This window comes from Tachypleus tridentatus, chromosome 6 (assembly GCF_004210375.1).
Source record: "Tachypleus tridentatus isolate NWPU-2018 chromosome 6, ASM421037v1, whole genome shotgun sequence".
NCBI classification, from domain to species: domain Eukaryota; kingdom Metazoa; phylum Arthropoda; class Merostomata; order Xiphosura; family Limulidae; genus Tachypleus; species Tachypleus tridentatus.
The window spans coordinates 51,923,599-51,939,508 of NC_134830.1; the positions used below are offsets into that span (position 1 = coordinate 51,923,599).

The 15,910-nt window shown below is 33.8% G+C and overlaps 2 protein-coding genes across 4 annotated transcripts in view; one reads left to right on the plus strand and one right to left on the minus strand.

The window, feature by feature from the left end:
• Window positions 1–676, minus strand: part of Elp2 (elongator complex protein 2) — a 36,647-nt gene extending 35,971 nt beyond the window's left edge. For 2 of the 3 annotated variants that reach the window (XM_076504717.1, XM_076504715.1), the window contains exon 1: window positions 501–675. In XM_076504717.1, coding sequence (XP_076360832.1) covers window positions 501–641 — 141 coding nt within the window. In that variant the 5' untranslated portion in view covers window positions 642–675. Of the gene's footprint in view, window positions 1–500 lie in introns of all 3 variants that reach the window. The other variant, XM_076504716.1, reaches the window with a different exon arrangement.
• A 7,881-nt stretch (window positions 677–8,557) lies between these two features.
• The window catches only part of LOC143252496 (serine/threonine-protein kinase 17B-like), a 35,805-nt gene continuing 28,452 nt past the window's right edge, over window positions 8,558–15,910 (plus strand). The window contains exons 1-2 of the mRNA XM_076504719.1: window positions 8,558–8,916; window positions 10,518–10,666. Of these exons, the coding sequence (XP_076360834.1) occupies window positions 8,914–8,916; window positions 10,518–10,666 (152 nt within the window). The 5' untranslated portion in view covers window positions 8,558–8,913. The remainder of the gene's footprint in view (window positions 8,917–10,517; window positions 10,667–15,910) is intronic.

Here is a 15,910-nt window from a genome sequence, read left to right on the forward strand (position 1 = left end):
TCACAAAGTCAATGGACTTGCTGAACAGTGAGATTTAAAAGAGTTTGTTACTAAATTACTAAGTAAATACATCTACCTCACAACCTGTCAGAATTCATTACAGCAAAGTATAACCTAATGTAGCTTTCACATTTTTTAAACATGTTAAAACAAATATTTACAACCTTAATTAGATGAAAATGCTTTGTGTCGCCTGAAGAAAATAAGGGTAAATCTTAAATTGCTTCTTTGCCTAGTGATTTGGATTCTGTTTAATTTTAAACAAACGTTGGTACTGTTTGTAATGGAAGGCAGTAAGTAGTAATCTCAATCTTTACAGAGTTAAAATTTCTCCCAAATCTCAATAATGGAAGTAATATTAGTATTATATCACTACGAAAATGGGATTATTACTAATACAGTAATGGTCCTTTAGCCTACTTCAAATGTCTTCAGAATTCAGATATCATGATAAAAGTATCCTGTATCATGTGTATAAGTGCAACATACAAGATACTTACACTTTTCCGTGGATTTAATAAAACAATAGAGCTTCCAGATCCATAACAAATTAAACCATTTCTACCCCAATCTAATGAATTTGAACAACGGTTACACGACGAACTCACGTGTTCTACCTCCACAACAAACTCCATGTTCATTTGTTACTAAACAAAGCTACAACAGCACCCTCATGGCTATTAAAGAGTGATAATTACGTTCGTCAGTTTTCGTGTTATTAATGTATACGAAGGATGTACACTAACATAGTATAGTATTTCTTAATTTTTCTACTACTTCGATAAGAAAACAAATTATTAACTGACGTCTTGTACGACACTTTTTACGGTAAAATAAATTATCTAAAAAGCCTTCTTTACATAAAAAGCAAAGATTCTTAAGGAATAAAAATAGTGTGAGGATATTTAGTGTATAGTACAAGGATCAATTTTTAAAGGAATAACACGTTTATGAATTTCAACTAAAACAATTATCTTATATTGTTCTCCATATCATCCATACAGAATAATTACAGCATAAATGAGCATTAACATTATAATTATTGTGTCACACATACCAATTTTAGATAACTACAAAGTTCTACTTGATATAGGCAAAAAAAAAAATTATTTATTTTGGTATTAATTCAACCTGATGTTAAATTATAATTACTAACACCAAATTGTAATAGGTGGTTGAATGAGTTATATTGAAACAACGTTGAATATTCAAATCAGAAAATCTCTGTGAAACGGAATGAATCCAAATTACATGCGGCATTTTTTGGCATTTTCAAACAGTATAATCCCATAGAAAATTGACCCTTTTAAGAAATTCATGCACAACCCTTTCAACACAAAATATTCATACATTCAAATAATGAAGATTTTAACAGATCGTGGATTTCTAAAACAAGACACATATTTTTTTACTAAAGGGCATTGAAAAATAAAGTAATATGGATCAACTCGAGGCTCTAAAAAAGAAGTTGGCAATAAGTTGTACTCATTTGATATAAGCAGTGTTAAGTCTTTTGTAACAGATGAAAAATCTATGAACACAAAAGTCGCTAGCAACAGTTGCACAACATGGATAAAAAGAATCTTCATCTGAAAAAGCGACGTAAGTCACTTGTAAGTAACTAACTTCCAAAACGTATCACTTCAACTGTCGAATACTTTATGCAACTAGATAACGAAATAAGCATTTATGTTATACCACACAAATTGATTCCAGTGTAGATATCTATGAATATCTATGCTGTCAGAATCTTGAAACAATATCTGAGAAACTGTTATCTTCTTATACTAAAAGGTCTATGAAAAGTAGCGAGAAGAAAGTTATACATTCAGTATGGCTGTCTTAAAATGGAGCCTTTCACAATGGAAAGTTTTACTGCAATTTTATTGTTAGAAAGAATGGTCATCAGATTGAACATTGCCGGACAATGTGACACGGACCATAACAACAGACAAGAAATCGTTTTAAAATATTATACTCAAACACACTATAACAATTTTACACTAGATATTAATAATATACTTTTTTTTTAAAATTAATTGTTAAAGTTAAGAATAACCCCTCAAAGCAAACACAAAATTATTATACCATTCAGTATTACCAAGTTTCAAGCATATTCGTAATCAATAACTTATACTGATTCTGGCAAGAATGAAATCATGTAACGCATGAATAAAAGGTATTCATTACCTAACAATGAACATTACTGGCCAATCTCCTTCATATATATCACACATTGTGACTAGTATGTTTGCTATTTATTTAGCTTAAATCCAACTGAAAAGCATTGAGCATTGTTCTATAACACTGATCTGAAGTTCTCCTTGAATCTCTTTTTGGCGGACTTATCCAATAAAACCAAAAATATGTTTACTTTACCTGAAAATATCACAAACACACAAGCATTGTAGAAGTTTTATTTCTCCTTTAATAAGTTTATGTTGTCTTCTAGTGTTTATACAATCTTAAAACATTGAAGTGCGTTTTAGACCACGTTTATAGTCATGCTAATTATATTACAGTGGCGTAAAATGATCAACTTCTACACAGTTAACCAATATACTGGATAGTTAACACAAATTTCACTAAAAACAAACTAACTGATTCATTCTATCAATTAGAGATAACTCTGCATCTTATTGAAATAAAGCTACAATATTTACAACTACTTCTAATAATAACCTATTATCGAATTTACAATAAAACTTGACATTAAACTTTTAGGACTTTCTAGACGTTCTAGGCCTAAATAACCAACTTTTCAATCGTAACAATATTATTACAACCCGTAGTTCCCTCTAACAAACAAATAAATTAAGACATTAAAAATATAGCTTGTAACAGTAGTGACAGCTATCAAATCTATTCAGGTATTCCATTATTTAGCTATGGAATTCTCCGATGAAGTCTGTATAAGTGGAAACAGCATGGCATCATTCCTAACACAGGCTTAAGTGAAGCAAAATCACAGCCATTTTACTGAAAGCTAGCCAAGCTGGGACCCTTTATAATGACACGTTACTTATCAGTCTTTTATTGTAGTGTTAGTATTACTAGAATACACATAATGGCATTAAATACCTGAAAATGTTGTACAAACTGTTATTTTGACATAATATAAATTAATTGTAGTTAAGAATAGACACTGCAATTCAGTTTGGTTTGATGTCGTTTTTTAATTTCGCGCAAAGCTACACGAGAGCTATCTGCGCTAGCCGTCCCTAATTTAGTAGTGTAAGACTAGATGAAAGGCAGCTAGTCATCACCACCCACCGCCAACCCTTGAGTTTTTCTTTTACCAATGAATAGTGGGATTGACCATTACATTATGAAGCCCCCACAGCTGAAAGGGCGAGTATGTTTGGTGTGACAAGGATTCGAACCCGCGTTCCTCGGATTACGAGTCGAGTGCCTTAACCACCTAGCCATGTCGGACCCTGCAATCCAGTAATTTTCATTAATCTGTGTACAAGTAACATTTGCACCGATAAAGCTATTCTCTTCCAGAAGATACCAAGTACATTTAATAGTGTTTTCAATAAATTATTCTACAGTTTAACATTTTCAAAGGTTTAGTATGTCTGCATCTTTAAGGGTGGATTGCTGACGGTATCTCACGGTAGTAAAGTCAGCGATAAACGTTGAAAAAATACATCACTATATTTTTGAATAATGAAGAAAGTGTAACTTTTAGAATATTTCTTTTATAAGTAGAAGTTTAGTTTACATAAATATTAATTATATTGATTGTGCAAATATATAAATATACAATTGTCATGCAAACTTTTTTAATGTTGGGGATGGGTATTGCAATTTAATAATTGTGTATATGTGTTTATCTGTGTTTATTCGCACATACCTCGAAAACTAAAAGACCGATATAAACGAAAATTTTACACAAAATGGGAAGCCAGTATGGAACAGTCACCCAGAAATTTGGTCAGAATCCAAATCCGGATCCAGATTCTGGATCATCTTGAAGCATTTTTATGATGGGCAGCTAGGACATTTACGCGGTTTGGGGTTAATAACTCTGCAAAGTGTGATTGGATTTGCATCAAATTTTATAGACACATTAAGGTTGAGTCTTCTCTTCACATCACAAAAAAAATCGATCCGGATCTTCAGTCATTCTTTTTCTGAAAAAGATTATCTGTGCTTTCGAAAAAGAAATTTGATATTATCGAAAATAAACAACTACAAATTTGAAAAGGAACAGCTGGTCAAATTATTCAATCTCTCTGATTGCTTTTGTTTCAAAATGAACTGCCTCCCAGTGGCTCAGCAGTATGTCTGCGGACTTACAACGCTAAAACCGGGTTTCGATACCCGTGGCAGGCAGAGCACAGATAGCTCATTGTGTAGCTTTGTGCTTAATTCAAAACAACAACAACAAAATGAATTCGTGTTTAAACTGCTCCCCCTACTTGTCTCAAGCTTTAATTGCACAGATATTCACATCTATAGTTGTTTTCAAAACAATACTTTATGTTTGCATACTAACTACAAAGGTTTCAATTATATAAGTACTCAATTTTAATTTCTAATTCATATTTTATAACGATTTGTTACTCAAGTTGTAATAATTTACAATACTTATTTTTTTTTATATGTCGATTTGGCTTAAACAATTTACACGATAAAAACTGTAAAGAGTTTATTTTAACATAGTAGAAAGGAAAACAAACCGACAAGGCTTTTACTTACAGACAAAATATTGAAGATGGTTAGGTTAAACTTGTTAAGTTCATTGATTTCAACTGTCTATGGTCTACTACGATTATAATTGGTGTCACTGCCTTTTAAAACAACACTTTTATTCAACAAAGATCTTGTCTTGTCTATAGTAAAACAACCAAGTAAGTACTTCATGGTACTGTTTACCAATGAGAAATGATGAGAGTTAAATGCTACTGAATCTGACATATGATAACGTAAGCATATGAATAGCTCGCTTTTTATCAGATGCAAGAGAACAACAAGATCACCTTTTGGGTTTTTATTCAATGGAGGTCTTGGTTGTTGATACATAAATTAAGGAAAATATATTTGAGATGTTTTATATATCTTTATTACATCTACTGATAATTTTAACAATTCATTGTTGTTGTTGTTTTTTTGCATGACGTCTCATCAGAGTGTATTTCAGTGAAATGTTGATTCCTACCACACAGCGATTCTTTACAAATTTCATGTGATAATTTTATTATCAAAGACTAAGATACAAATCCCTCAGTATATATACATATATATATTGAACAAAGTGACCTAGCGGCCTTTCAAGATCAGTTGTCTTTCTCAAGCCTCATAGTATATCTACTTTTATCAAAACGGGTTGTGGCCACTCGGAATCAGCTGTCTTTCTCAAGTCTCAAAGTTTGTACATTTCTATCAAATTGGGCTAGTGGCCACTCGGGATCAGCTGTCTTTCTCAAGTCACAGGCCACTGGGCTAGTGGGGATCAGCTGTCTTTCTCAAGTTTCACAGTTTATACATTTCTATCAAATTGGGCTAGTGGGCACTCGGGATCAGCTGTCTTTCTCAAGTCTCACAGTTTGTACATTTCTATCAAACTGGGCTAGTGGCCACTCGAGATCAGCTGTCTTTTTTAATTCACACAGTTTGTACACTTCAATCAAAACGGTTAGTGGCCTCTCAGGAACAGTTGTCTTCCTCAAGCCTCGCGATTCGTCCACTTCTATCAAATCAAGGCACCTAAAAACGATTTGTTTGTTTGTTTGGAATTTCGCGCAAAGCTACTCGAGGGCTATCTGCGCTAGCCGTTCCTAATTTAGTAGTGTAAGACTAGAGAGAAGGCAGCTAGTCATCACCACCCACCGCCAACTTTTGGGCTACTCTTTTACCAACGTATAGTGGTATTGACCGTAATATTATTACAGCCACACGGCTGAAAGGGCGAGCATGTTTGGTGCGACCGGGATTCGAACCCGCGACCCTCAGATTACGAGTCAATTGCCTTAACCCACCTGGCCATGCTGGGCCTACCTGAAAACAAACTGAACACATTCGGCCGTTGTTTGATTTCCAAGTTTGGCGTTGAATATTAACTTATTTCTCCCATATTTCTCTGATATTAATTCTTTGAAATCCAAAATAAATGTTATTTTACCTAAATAAGAACTAATGTGGTGTTTTATGCAGTACTTAAACTCTTTAGATCAAACAAAATAAACTTTGTAACAAGACAACCAATTTTTTACATTAATTAACAATAATATACGAAATAACACCTTAAAGTAAAAATACTGTGGTAATAAAATTATATTTTCTATGGAAAATAATGCTAAATAATCATAGCTATATGGCTAATTGTGGTGAGTGACTATTTCTTTTGGTAGAAGCAATAATTTAACTACTGAAACTCATAAAAGAATATATATATATATATAAAAAAATGTAATATATATATATATATTGTCCAGTGTCTTTTTCCAAAAAACAAACAAACACAGCATAAATAAAAATTTACTAACCAGCTACAGAAACCTGATCCATTTGGTTTGGTTTTGTGCAGTGTCTTTTATTGCTTTTGGTGAGAAAAGACTGCTGCATAACACCGAATGACTGATGCTTATGTATAAACTTTTAAAAAAAAAGATATTCAAGAGAAGTATCGTTTGATATAACACTAAATTATAACTGTTCCTAAAACCTGAGGATTGTTGTTGTTTTGAATTAAGCATAAAGCTACACAATGGGCTATCTGTGCTCTGCCCACCACAGGTATCGAAACCCGGATTTTAGCATTATAAGTCCGCAGACATACCGCTGAGCCACTGGGGGGCAAAACCTGAGGAAGCTAACTAAAAGAATATGTAATAATTGATTATTTAATGGGCATGTGGCGAAATAAAGGCATTGAAAAACTGAATTAACGCTACAAAGTAAGAACTGAATAGCTACGTGAAACTTAAAAAACAAACAAACAATAATAACAATAATTTCAAAACTGTCACAAACATTAAACTTTAATGCCAATGAAGTGATAGCCTCGATAAAATCCGCTTCACAGTTTGTAAGCCTAACAGAGGTAATACATTGTTATTATTTTCAAATCTAAGTAATATTGCCTCACTTTAAGACATTTCTATTCTCCTCTTTCAAATGGCAAATAAAATGTTTCAACTTTAGTCAACCGAAAATTCACTTTTCAAGAGTACGTTTCTTATTATAATCATCTCTCAAACGTAAAGTTCAACACAACAGACATATAAATCTACGTACTTTCTAAGCGTGTCAAGGCAGATTAACACACACCTACAACATTAACCGGCCCCTTAACAAAATGGTAGCGGTGTATTTTCAGATATGATGATGTCACGATTTTTATAGTTATACAAAGTTCAGTAGAATTTCTACATGTATGTTTATTTTTATGTTAGATCAATTACGATTAGCAAGGATTTTTTGTTGAAATGTTCTTTTTCAACTGAGAAATTGTCACAGAGAATGTAACTTGTAGAAATGTTGTAAAAGAAATAAATTATTTCATTATGTTTGTCTATCTAACTTGCATTATTTTACAAAATACCACCCCAAAAAAAAACAAAAAAACACTCACCCATCAATGGAATGAACATTACAACAATGGCAACTAATTTGTGATTGATTTCTAAATCCTTATTGGCATTACCGAGATATCAACATTTTAGTAATTGTAACCAAAAGGAAACAGACCCACACACACAAAATAAGTGAAATTTTGAGCTTTTCAAAGTTTTACAGACCTAACGAAACATTTATTGTGGATCGCAACAAATAAGGGTTTGAAATTTTAACGGCGTCTACTTGTGACCTTGACTATATCATATTTACTATTATCATAGCCTCCCGGTGATATTTCTGACCTTTACATTTTGTGGTCTCACTCCCATTATTGTTCCAAATTCAAAGATAAAAACAAGTTTTCGTCAAACGTCCCCAAGTGGATGAGTGATAAATACATGAACATACGACACTAAAATCCTTGAAACGTAAGTTTTGGTTTGGTTGTTTTGAATTTAGCGCAAAGCTACTCTAGGGCTATGTGCGCTAGCCGTCCCTAATTTAACAGTGTAAGACTAGAGGAAAGGCAAGCTAGTCATTACCACCCACCGCCAGCTCTTATACCAACGAATAATGGGATTGACTGAACATTATAACGGCCCCACGGCTTAAAGGGCGAAAGAAACTGAAATGCTAAAGTTAACATGAAGGTGACGTAGGAAGTTTGAAACGTTGTTATCTACTTGATTAGTAAAAGTATTTATACCCATACCAACCGTTCTGAGACACATTTTTATTTCAAGTGGGGTTTCTCGTCATCAAGAGAAACAGAAATGCTGAAATATATATTATATTTGAAAAAAAAAACAACTTTTGGATAAATTCACTCTGAATCTTTTTAATAAAACAGACATAACTTCCTAAATTATATGTGCTTTTTATATTAAATTACAAAAATTATTTCACGGATTTACACAGACATGAAATAAATGATATTGTTTTACCTATAGATGTCACTGTAATCGCGATATTTTGCCAATTAGGTTCTATAGTACTGATACTAGGTTTGTGGAGCGGTTCTTTTCCTGACAGTGTTTGGATAGCTTGCAGTCGGTTGATGTGATTGTAACGGTTGGAGGCTTAGATACTCCTGTAGTCTTTAAGCCTAACATTTGACAATAGATAACATGACTATTATCCATTAATAGTGTCTTACTCGGCTTACTGTACAAAGTTTGTATATGTTTGTGACATATTGTGTGCATATCTTATTTTTAAAAGATTCGGTGTCACATAACTACACTGATATATTTGTAAAAGCAACGTAGGATTTTCCTTGGTTATTCCCGTTGGAACAGAAGAATTTGGAAACGAGCCGGTCACAGTGCTTGTGTGTTCTGCACGTTTATGGTAGGAATATTGAAATCTGATGTTTTTGTTTCGTACAACATGTTATATAAGAAAGTGTTAAGGCTAAAATCATGAATAGACTAATTTTAACATTTATTTATGAGCATTTTGACTCCTTATCGAAATGTCATGTTTCAATTAAGCTTAGTTCTGCTCTAAATTTACCCTGATGTTGATAGCAGAGAATTAACAGTAAATTGTTTTTATAGAAAAAAACTATTGTGACTAGTTCATTAATTCAAAGAAAATTTTAGTTGGTCTTAGACTTATAAGTAATTTATGGTTGTAATGTGGTCTAATCGAGAAGCATATTCAAATGTTTGATGTGTAGATTTTAGGTTGATGAATGTAATTTGTAGAGATAATTAAGAAGTAGATTAATCTGATTAAACCATTTAATTGCGTTTCAAGTGTATAACCTATTTATCTAGATTCTAATGTTTCAGGTTAATATATATATTATATGTTATGTCTAAATTCTTTGGTGTTCGTATGACATACCAGCCGTGTTTGACTTTTGACAATATTGGCATGTATTCGTGACAAATGCAGATTTATATATCATCAAAACTAACTAAGCGCTGTAATTTAATTCCGTGTTACTAACTAAATCTTGGTCAGCAGGATTTATATATATAAACGAGCCTTGTAATTTGTTTCATATGAGAACTGACTACATTTTTTAAATTTTCGGTTGAATAATACATTTTTATGATATAATTTTTAGGTATTTTGTTAGTGTTACAAAATAATATGGCACATTTTCTGGAAAAAAATTCAGAACACATTTCAAATCGGCATAAGCTCATAAGCAAATAAAACACTTGAGTGGATTTAATTCTAAAATAGAATCGAAGTTTAATAAAAGTTGTACATTTTAGTAAATGCAGACATGAATGGCGCTATTTATAGTTTATAGCATCTATGAGTTAAAATAGGACGAGCAAGAATCCACCCACTCGTGTTGGTTATTAAAAAATACTGTTAATAATTGTCAGTTTAGTATTGTCGAGTTTTTTGGCCGCAAATATTAATATGGTAATTGCGAATGTAAACATAGATATCACCATAGTAACCATAATTCTGTAGTGAAATATTATAAGTAGTAAATATACTGTTTAATTCCAGTAGTGTAATTTACGTAAGATATGTTCTTGTAAGGAAAACACTTTTGATCAAGCTATGTAGAATATTTACTGTAAAACTTATATTTAATAGCGATTATTGCAATGTTTGGATTTATTTTGCTTTTATAGTAAAACATTTTGAGATTTAGTAGACAAAATGTTAAGACATTAATAAATATATACTGATAAACATTAGTTGAAACTGTCAAATTTGTAATATCTACAAGTTATTTAATTAGTTTTCAAGTAATCGGATAGTTAACAGTAAGTTTGGTATCTAAAATTATCTGTTTTTTTAAAACACCCGATTTTCGCTAAGCCTAAATTTTCTTTCATTGTAGAGGGAAGCAGTAAAGAAGAAACACTTAAACATCGTTTTAATGACTCGAATTATTGTATTGGTTCATTCCTGAAGCGAACAAGTGGCTAAGAATCTTTGTTTGACAATTCACATGTGAAATTCTTCATTTTCAGATCTTAGCAGCAGGTCAGAGACCTGAAATGAATGAAAAGGTGGGTTATCAAAATGGTTTCATCACCAAGGATCACTGTCCTTTGACTGTACCAGTCCGTTTACAGCCCCTTACAGATACTTATACGGTCGATCCTAAACCATTTGCAAGGTAAATAAATGTTTTGTTGTACGTATATTTCTGGATTTTCTCTAATTGGGACATAAATACTTTAGTTTCACAGTCTTATAAGTCACTTTTCATTGTCCTAAGTATTAAGTTGAGTATGCTTTATAAATAATTTTTGATCGCGGAGTTGCCAAATTGAGGATTTGTAGACTGTAGTATTTAAAGTAACACAATGACCAGTAACTCTCTTGCGTGTGTATGTGTCATTCTAAGGTATAGATGTATGATATTTCTACATATATTAAACTTCATTAATTTTAAATCTTTACTAATGAGTTTTTCTTGAATTTCTGGTAAGTAAGTAATCTCGCTCTGTGACAGCTGTCTTCGGAGAGTGATGCGTACGTCCCAGAGTCGTTCAATCGTACGAAAGGCAGTATAATAAGAAACAACTGATCAACTGATTTAGGATACGTTTGAACGCAGTGAATTAGCACCAGCTGATCCAGGATTTTATTGAGAAAGGAAGGGGCGCTGTACTTGATGCAATTTGGGACATGCTTTTTTGGAAAACATTTTCAACTGTACTACCAAACTGATTCCAAAACTTACGGATATGACAGGGCTTGGAAGCATATTTTAATATCCCTTATTTATTTATTATAATAACCCCCTTGTTATTTGATTTTCCTTACTTAGGAAAGGTGGGGCGTCTGTTGTCTAACCATCCTAAATCAACACCCAGATAAGGATAACTTAGTGTATTTTATTGGGAATATAAGTAACGGAATGCAAAGCTTTGGTAATACAAACTTTTGGATTCGTTGGATAAAATGTTACTAGTTTACATTAATTTAGGTTTCAACTAATATGTGTCGTTGTTGTTTTGAATTAAGCACAAAGTTACGCAATGTGCTATCTGTGCCCTGCCCACCACGGGTATCTAAACCCGGTTTTTAGCGTTGTAAGTCAGCAGACATATTGCTGAGCCACTGGGGGGGAGCACTAATATGTGAACATTATATACAAAATAAAAAAAGGAATATTTTTATATTACTCGTCACCTGGTTTCTCGATTGTGATCTTTCAAGAAAGGTTTACTGCTGGGTATCTATAACAAGTACGAGTGGGCGGAGACTATCTGAAGTACTGGAATGGTGTTATCAGATGTAAAGTTCTAATGCTTCTTACAAACCCGGATGTACTGAAGGTGCAACTTACAGATGTTGGTCTGTTATTCTTTTTGTTCGACTTTGTTTTAAGAAGTTCAAGTACAGAATAATTCATATTGAAATACTAACCCTGTGAAAGTTTACCTTTGGAAAGAATGGTTTAAGGAAATTCTTAAAAGACAAATATTGTAAATTCATATATACAGATCATGTGATTTCTTGCAATATTAATTATTCCTGAACTTATCTCACAATTGTTATTGTTGTTAGATAAATTTAGAACCAGAGTATTAAGTGAGCAAACAGTAATCACCATGAAACAAAATGTAACGAACACGAAAAAGGTCGCATACTGGGGATGGGGGGCGTTGGGTGGACTAATTAAACACGCTGTTATTGGTGTGTTTGTCTTGAAGTTTTATTTGGTTAATAGTAAACCGCAAATATGTACATGTATTAAATCTTCATCTGACGCTAAATTTTTAACATTATTAGGCGCTCTTTGGACGCCATTGGATAAGCTGTATTTTATTGGACAGCTTATATAGTAGCTGTTTGTCTGTGTATGATAATCCTCGGTACAGATAAATGACTGGCACGTATTGTCTTAATCACTTTTAAACATCTGTATACATATCACAGGTTTACATTTAACGTTTCACAAGTCCAGTGACAATAGATTGGCGAAGTATAATTGTCTGAGTGACAACAACTATTGAAACAAAAACGACTGGGGCCCCTGAATGGCCTGGTGGTTAGGGTGCTGGACTCGTTGTCTGACGGTCGTGGGTTAGAATCCTCGTCACAACAAACATGCTTGCCATTTCAGCAGTGGAGATGTTGTGTTGTTCGACCAATCCCATTATTCGCTGGTTAGAGTAGCCCAAGAGTTGGCGGTGGGTTGTGATGATACTTGGTAATATGTAACTGATATAAAATTGGTACACAATTTCACCCTGTTTTTTTTTCTTATCTTTAAATTTTTCCAATAACCTGCTCCAAAAAGTGTACCAGTGTAGATTCACCTACAGTGTTACACACTGATATAAACAGTTTTATTTGACTCTACACTGATATAAACAGGTGTTTTCTTAAACTCTTTCCGCGATGTTCCTGATAACGTTTTGGATTCCATGTTGAGTTAAGTTTGGTTTTGTTTTTCTATAAAGTAGATAATGTGAAAGTACACTTCTCACGTTATAGTGTTCTGTAACTCCATGCTATGTGTATTAACAATGTATAATCTGGTAATATATGCATCAGGATGTAATGTAGCTTTCTTTGTTGGTTAAAACTTACTGGCAGGGGAAAGTCGTTGGTTCGAAACCTACCCGGTTACACTGTCCACTTGAAATACCTTTAAACGTATTCACTACCTGTTACATTTAGCCCCAAGATACGAAATTAAAATGTTTGTTGGTGTTACGATGGCCTCAGTATAACAGGTTTAGTGTGTGTGTGTGTGTGTGTATTTGTAGCGAATTCACATCGGGCTATTTGCTGTGTCCACCGAGGGAAATCGAACTCTTGATTGAATTACGTTTCTTTTTCCAGGAGGATAGCCCTAATGCCTATTAAAGGAGCTCATTTTTGTCCCCAAACAAAACAATTACACGTAGAATAATAGAAACCAAATAAGGCCAAGTCTTGGCAGTCTTTCATTTACACTTTAATCCAAATTAAGTTAAAACAAAGCCTTGTTCCAACCACAGACGCTATATGGCCTGGAGTAACAAGTTTTTAACAGTGTAGTGTCAGTGACTCATGTTGCTAGGTGACCTGTCTAAGAACGATTGTAGGCTATCCTAGCTGAGAATTCGATTGTCACGTGACACGTCAGTAACAAAGGAGTCTGTATGCAAAAGCGCCCTGGGGCAAGGACGTGACCTGGCTGCTGTAAGGTCATTCTTTGGAATGCCTGTGGAACACCTGCCCTGTTTACTTGCTTTTTTTTTTTGTAGCATAATTTTAACACGTGCATACACCTAATGCCATCGGTACGTATTTGTAATTAGTTTATCCGACTGCAGTGGACAAAACAAAATGTGACCGGTATGACTAAGCTCTATGTGATTTGAAAATAAAAGAAAAAGTTCACGAAATATTTTGTTGTTGTTGTTCAGAGTAGAATGGTTGTTCATGAACCAGATCCGAAATGCTAGCTCAGTTTGTATGTTTTTCCGGTTCAGATTGGCTCGTGATAAATGATGGTGGTGCCAACTTGGGGCGACATGGATGATGAAATTCTGCAAGTGACGAACAAATATGATGCAATGATGGGAAAACAAGACACAAGACTGGCATCAGCGCACGTTGTATTACCGCAAAAGCAAATAAGAATCAAGACTGCTATTTGTAATATCGAGAACCGAAAAACGTTATGACTAAATATGTAATTCTAATTGTTTACTAATAATTGATAATAAAATGGGTTGAAGCGAGAAGAATCGTGATGGTATGGGATAAATCGATTATTATAGTAATTGTTTTTTGACAGAACTTAGTTCATTTGATGAGAATACCGCTAGTTAATGTTTCGTGCATGTCGGTTGTCGTGTATAAGTTAAAGGCCGTCTTTGTATTTGCATAAATAACACAGTTCCAAACATTGAATATTTTTATTGTTAAAGGAAGTTCATAAATATATTTGTTTTGATAGAACTTTCAATAGAAATAGTGGTACAGAAAATATTTCGAAGTTGTATGTTTGCGTGTAAGGCAGTCCCCGGTGTGACAACGATATGATTATAAATTTACAACGATAAATTCCAAGGTTCGATTCTTTACGGTGGGCACAGCAGGTAGCCCAAAGTGGCTTTGCTCTAAAACAAACGATATACATATCAGTATTGAGTTGAAATAGTAAGTGTTATCATAGAACTTGGGTCAAGGTCGCGGCCGGGAATTTTGGTACCAAGGGCAAGTACTTTGAAAAGGGGCCCCCTCTCAATCCAGCGAGAGTACATCAGCAGAATTTGCCCTGAAAACATTCTACTGATAACTGTTATTTCCCTTTTAAAAAAAAAGCTTACTTTTCACCCTCGAAAAAGACCCACATTCGTCGTAAGTACAGTACAATAATCCCGTTTCAATCGTGCATTTTATCATTATTTAAATATACAGGTTTGTCACATGTTCTTTTGTATATATTTTTCTATGTAGCGATCTATAGCCTATGCTAGAGAAAGAAACAACTCAATTTAGGGACATACACGCTTCAATAGATGCTACTGTTGTCGATACCTAGTCATTCTAACAACAGAATACGCAAGCATTGATATCATTAAAATGTTTTATACTGCATGTTATTAACAACCATTTTACCGCTGTTTTATTGTACTTCATTGTTTGGTAACTACGTCACAAATTAGCCACACCTTAATTCCTTCCAGGCCCACGTTGATATTGTGAAAGCAATGGTACAATAGCCGATACGGAGTTATGTTAACGAGACTGGGTGGGTTGATGATTTATGTGCATAACTATGTGATACCACAGTCACTGTTTGTGTAGGTTAGTTTGCGTATGAAATGGCGAATTTGTAAAATATCTGGATATGACTTCAGTTTACAAGATTAAATTTCATTTTTTATCATGTCTTTGTGCTGAATTTAAAGATGAGCTGATAAACAGTTGAATCTTAAGAACGACAGGGGGCCCAGAAAAAGTTTTGTCACTGAATTTAATACATATGTGTTATTGTACTCTGAATGTTATACGTAATGAAAGATCTATTTGTTTGTTTTTTTGAATTTCGCATAAAGCTACTCGAGGGCTATCTGCGCTAGCCGTCACTAATTTAGCAGTGTAAGACCAGAGGGAAGACAGCTAGTCATCACCACCCACCGCCAACTCTTGGGCTACTCTTTTACCAACGAAGTGGGATTGACCGTCACATTATAACGCCTCCACGACGGGGATGCGAACCCGCGACCCTCGGATTACGAGTCGCACGCCTTAACACGCTTGGCCATGCTGGGCCATGAAAGATCTAAGTTATGGAGTTTTTTGTCTCCGTATATTGAATTACATAGCTTTAAAATTTTTGATATTTGGAAAATATTTTGAAACTTAACAACTTGGTTTTATGTGAAACTTCTGCGACCAGATAGTC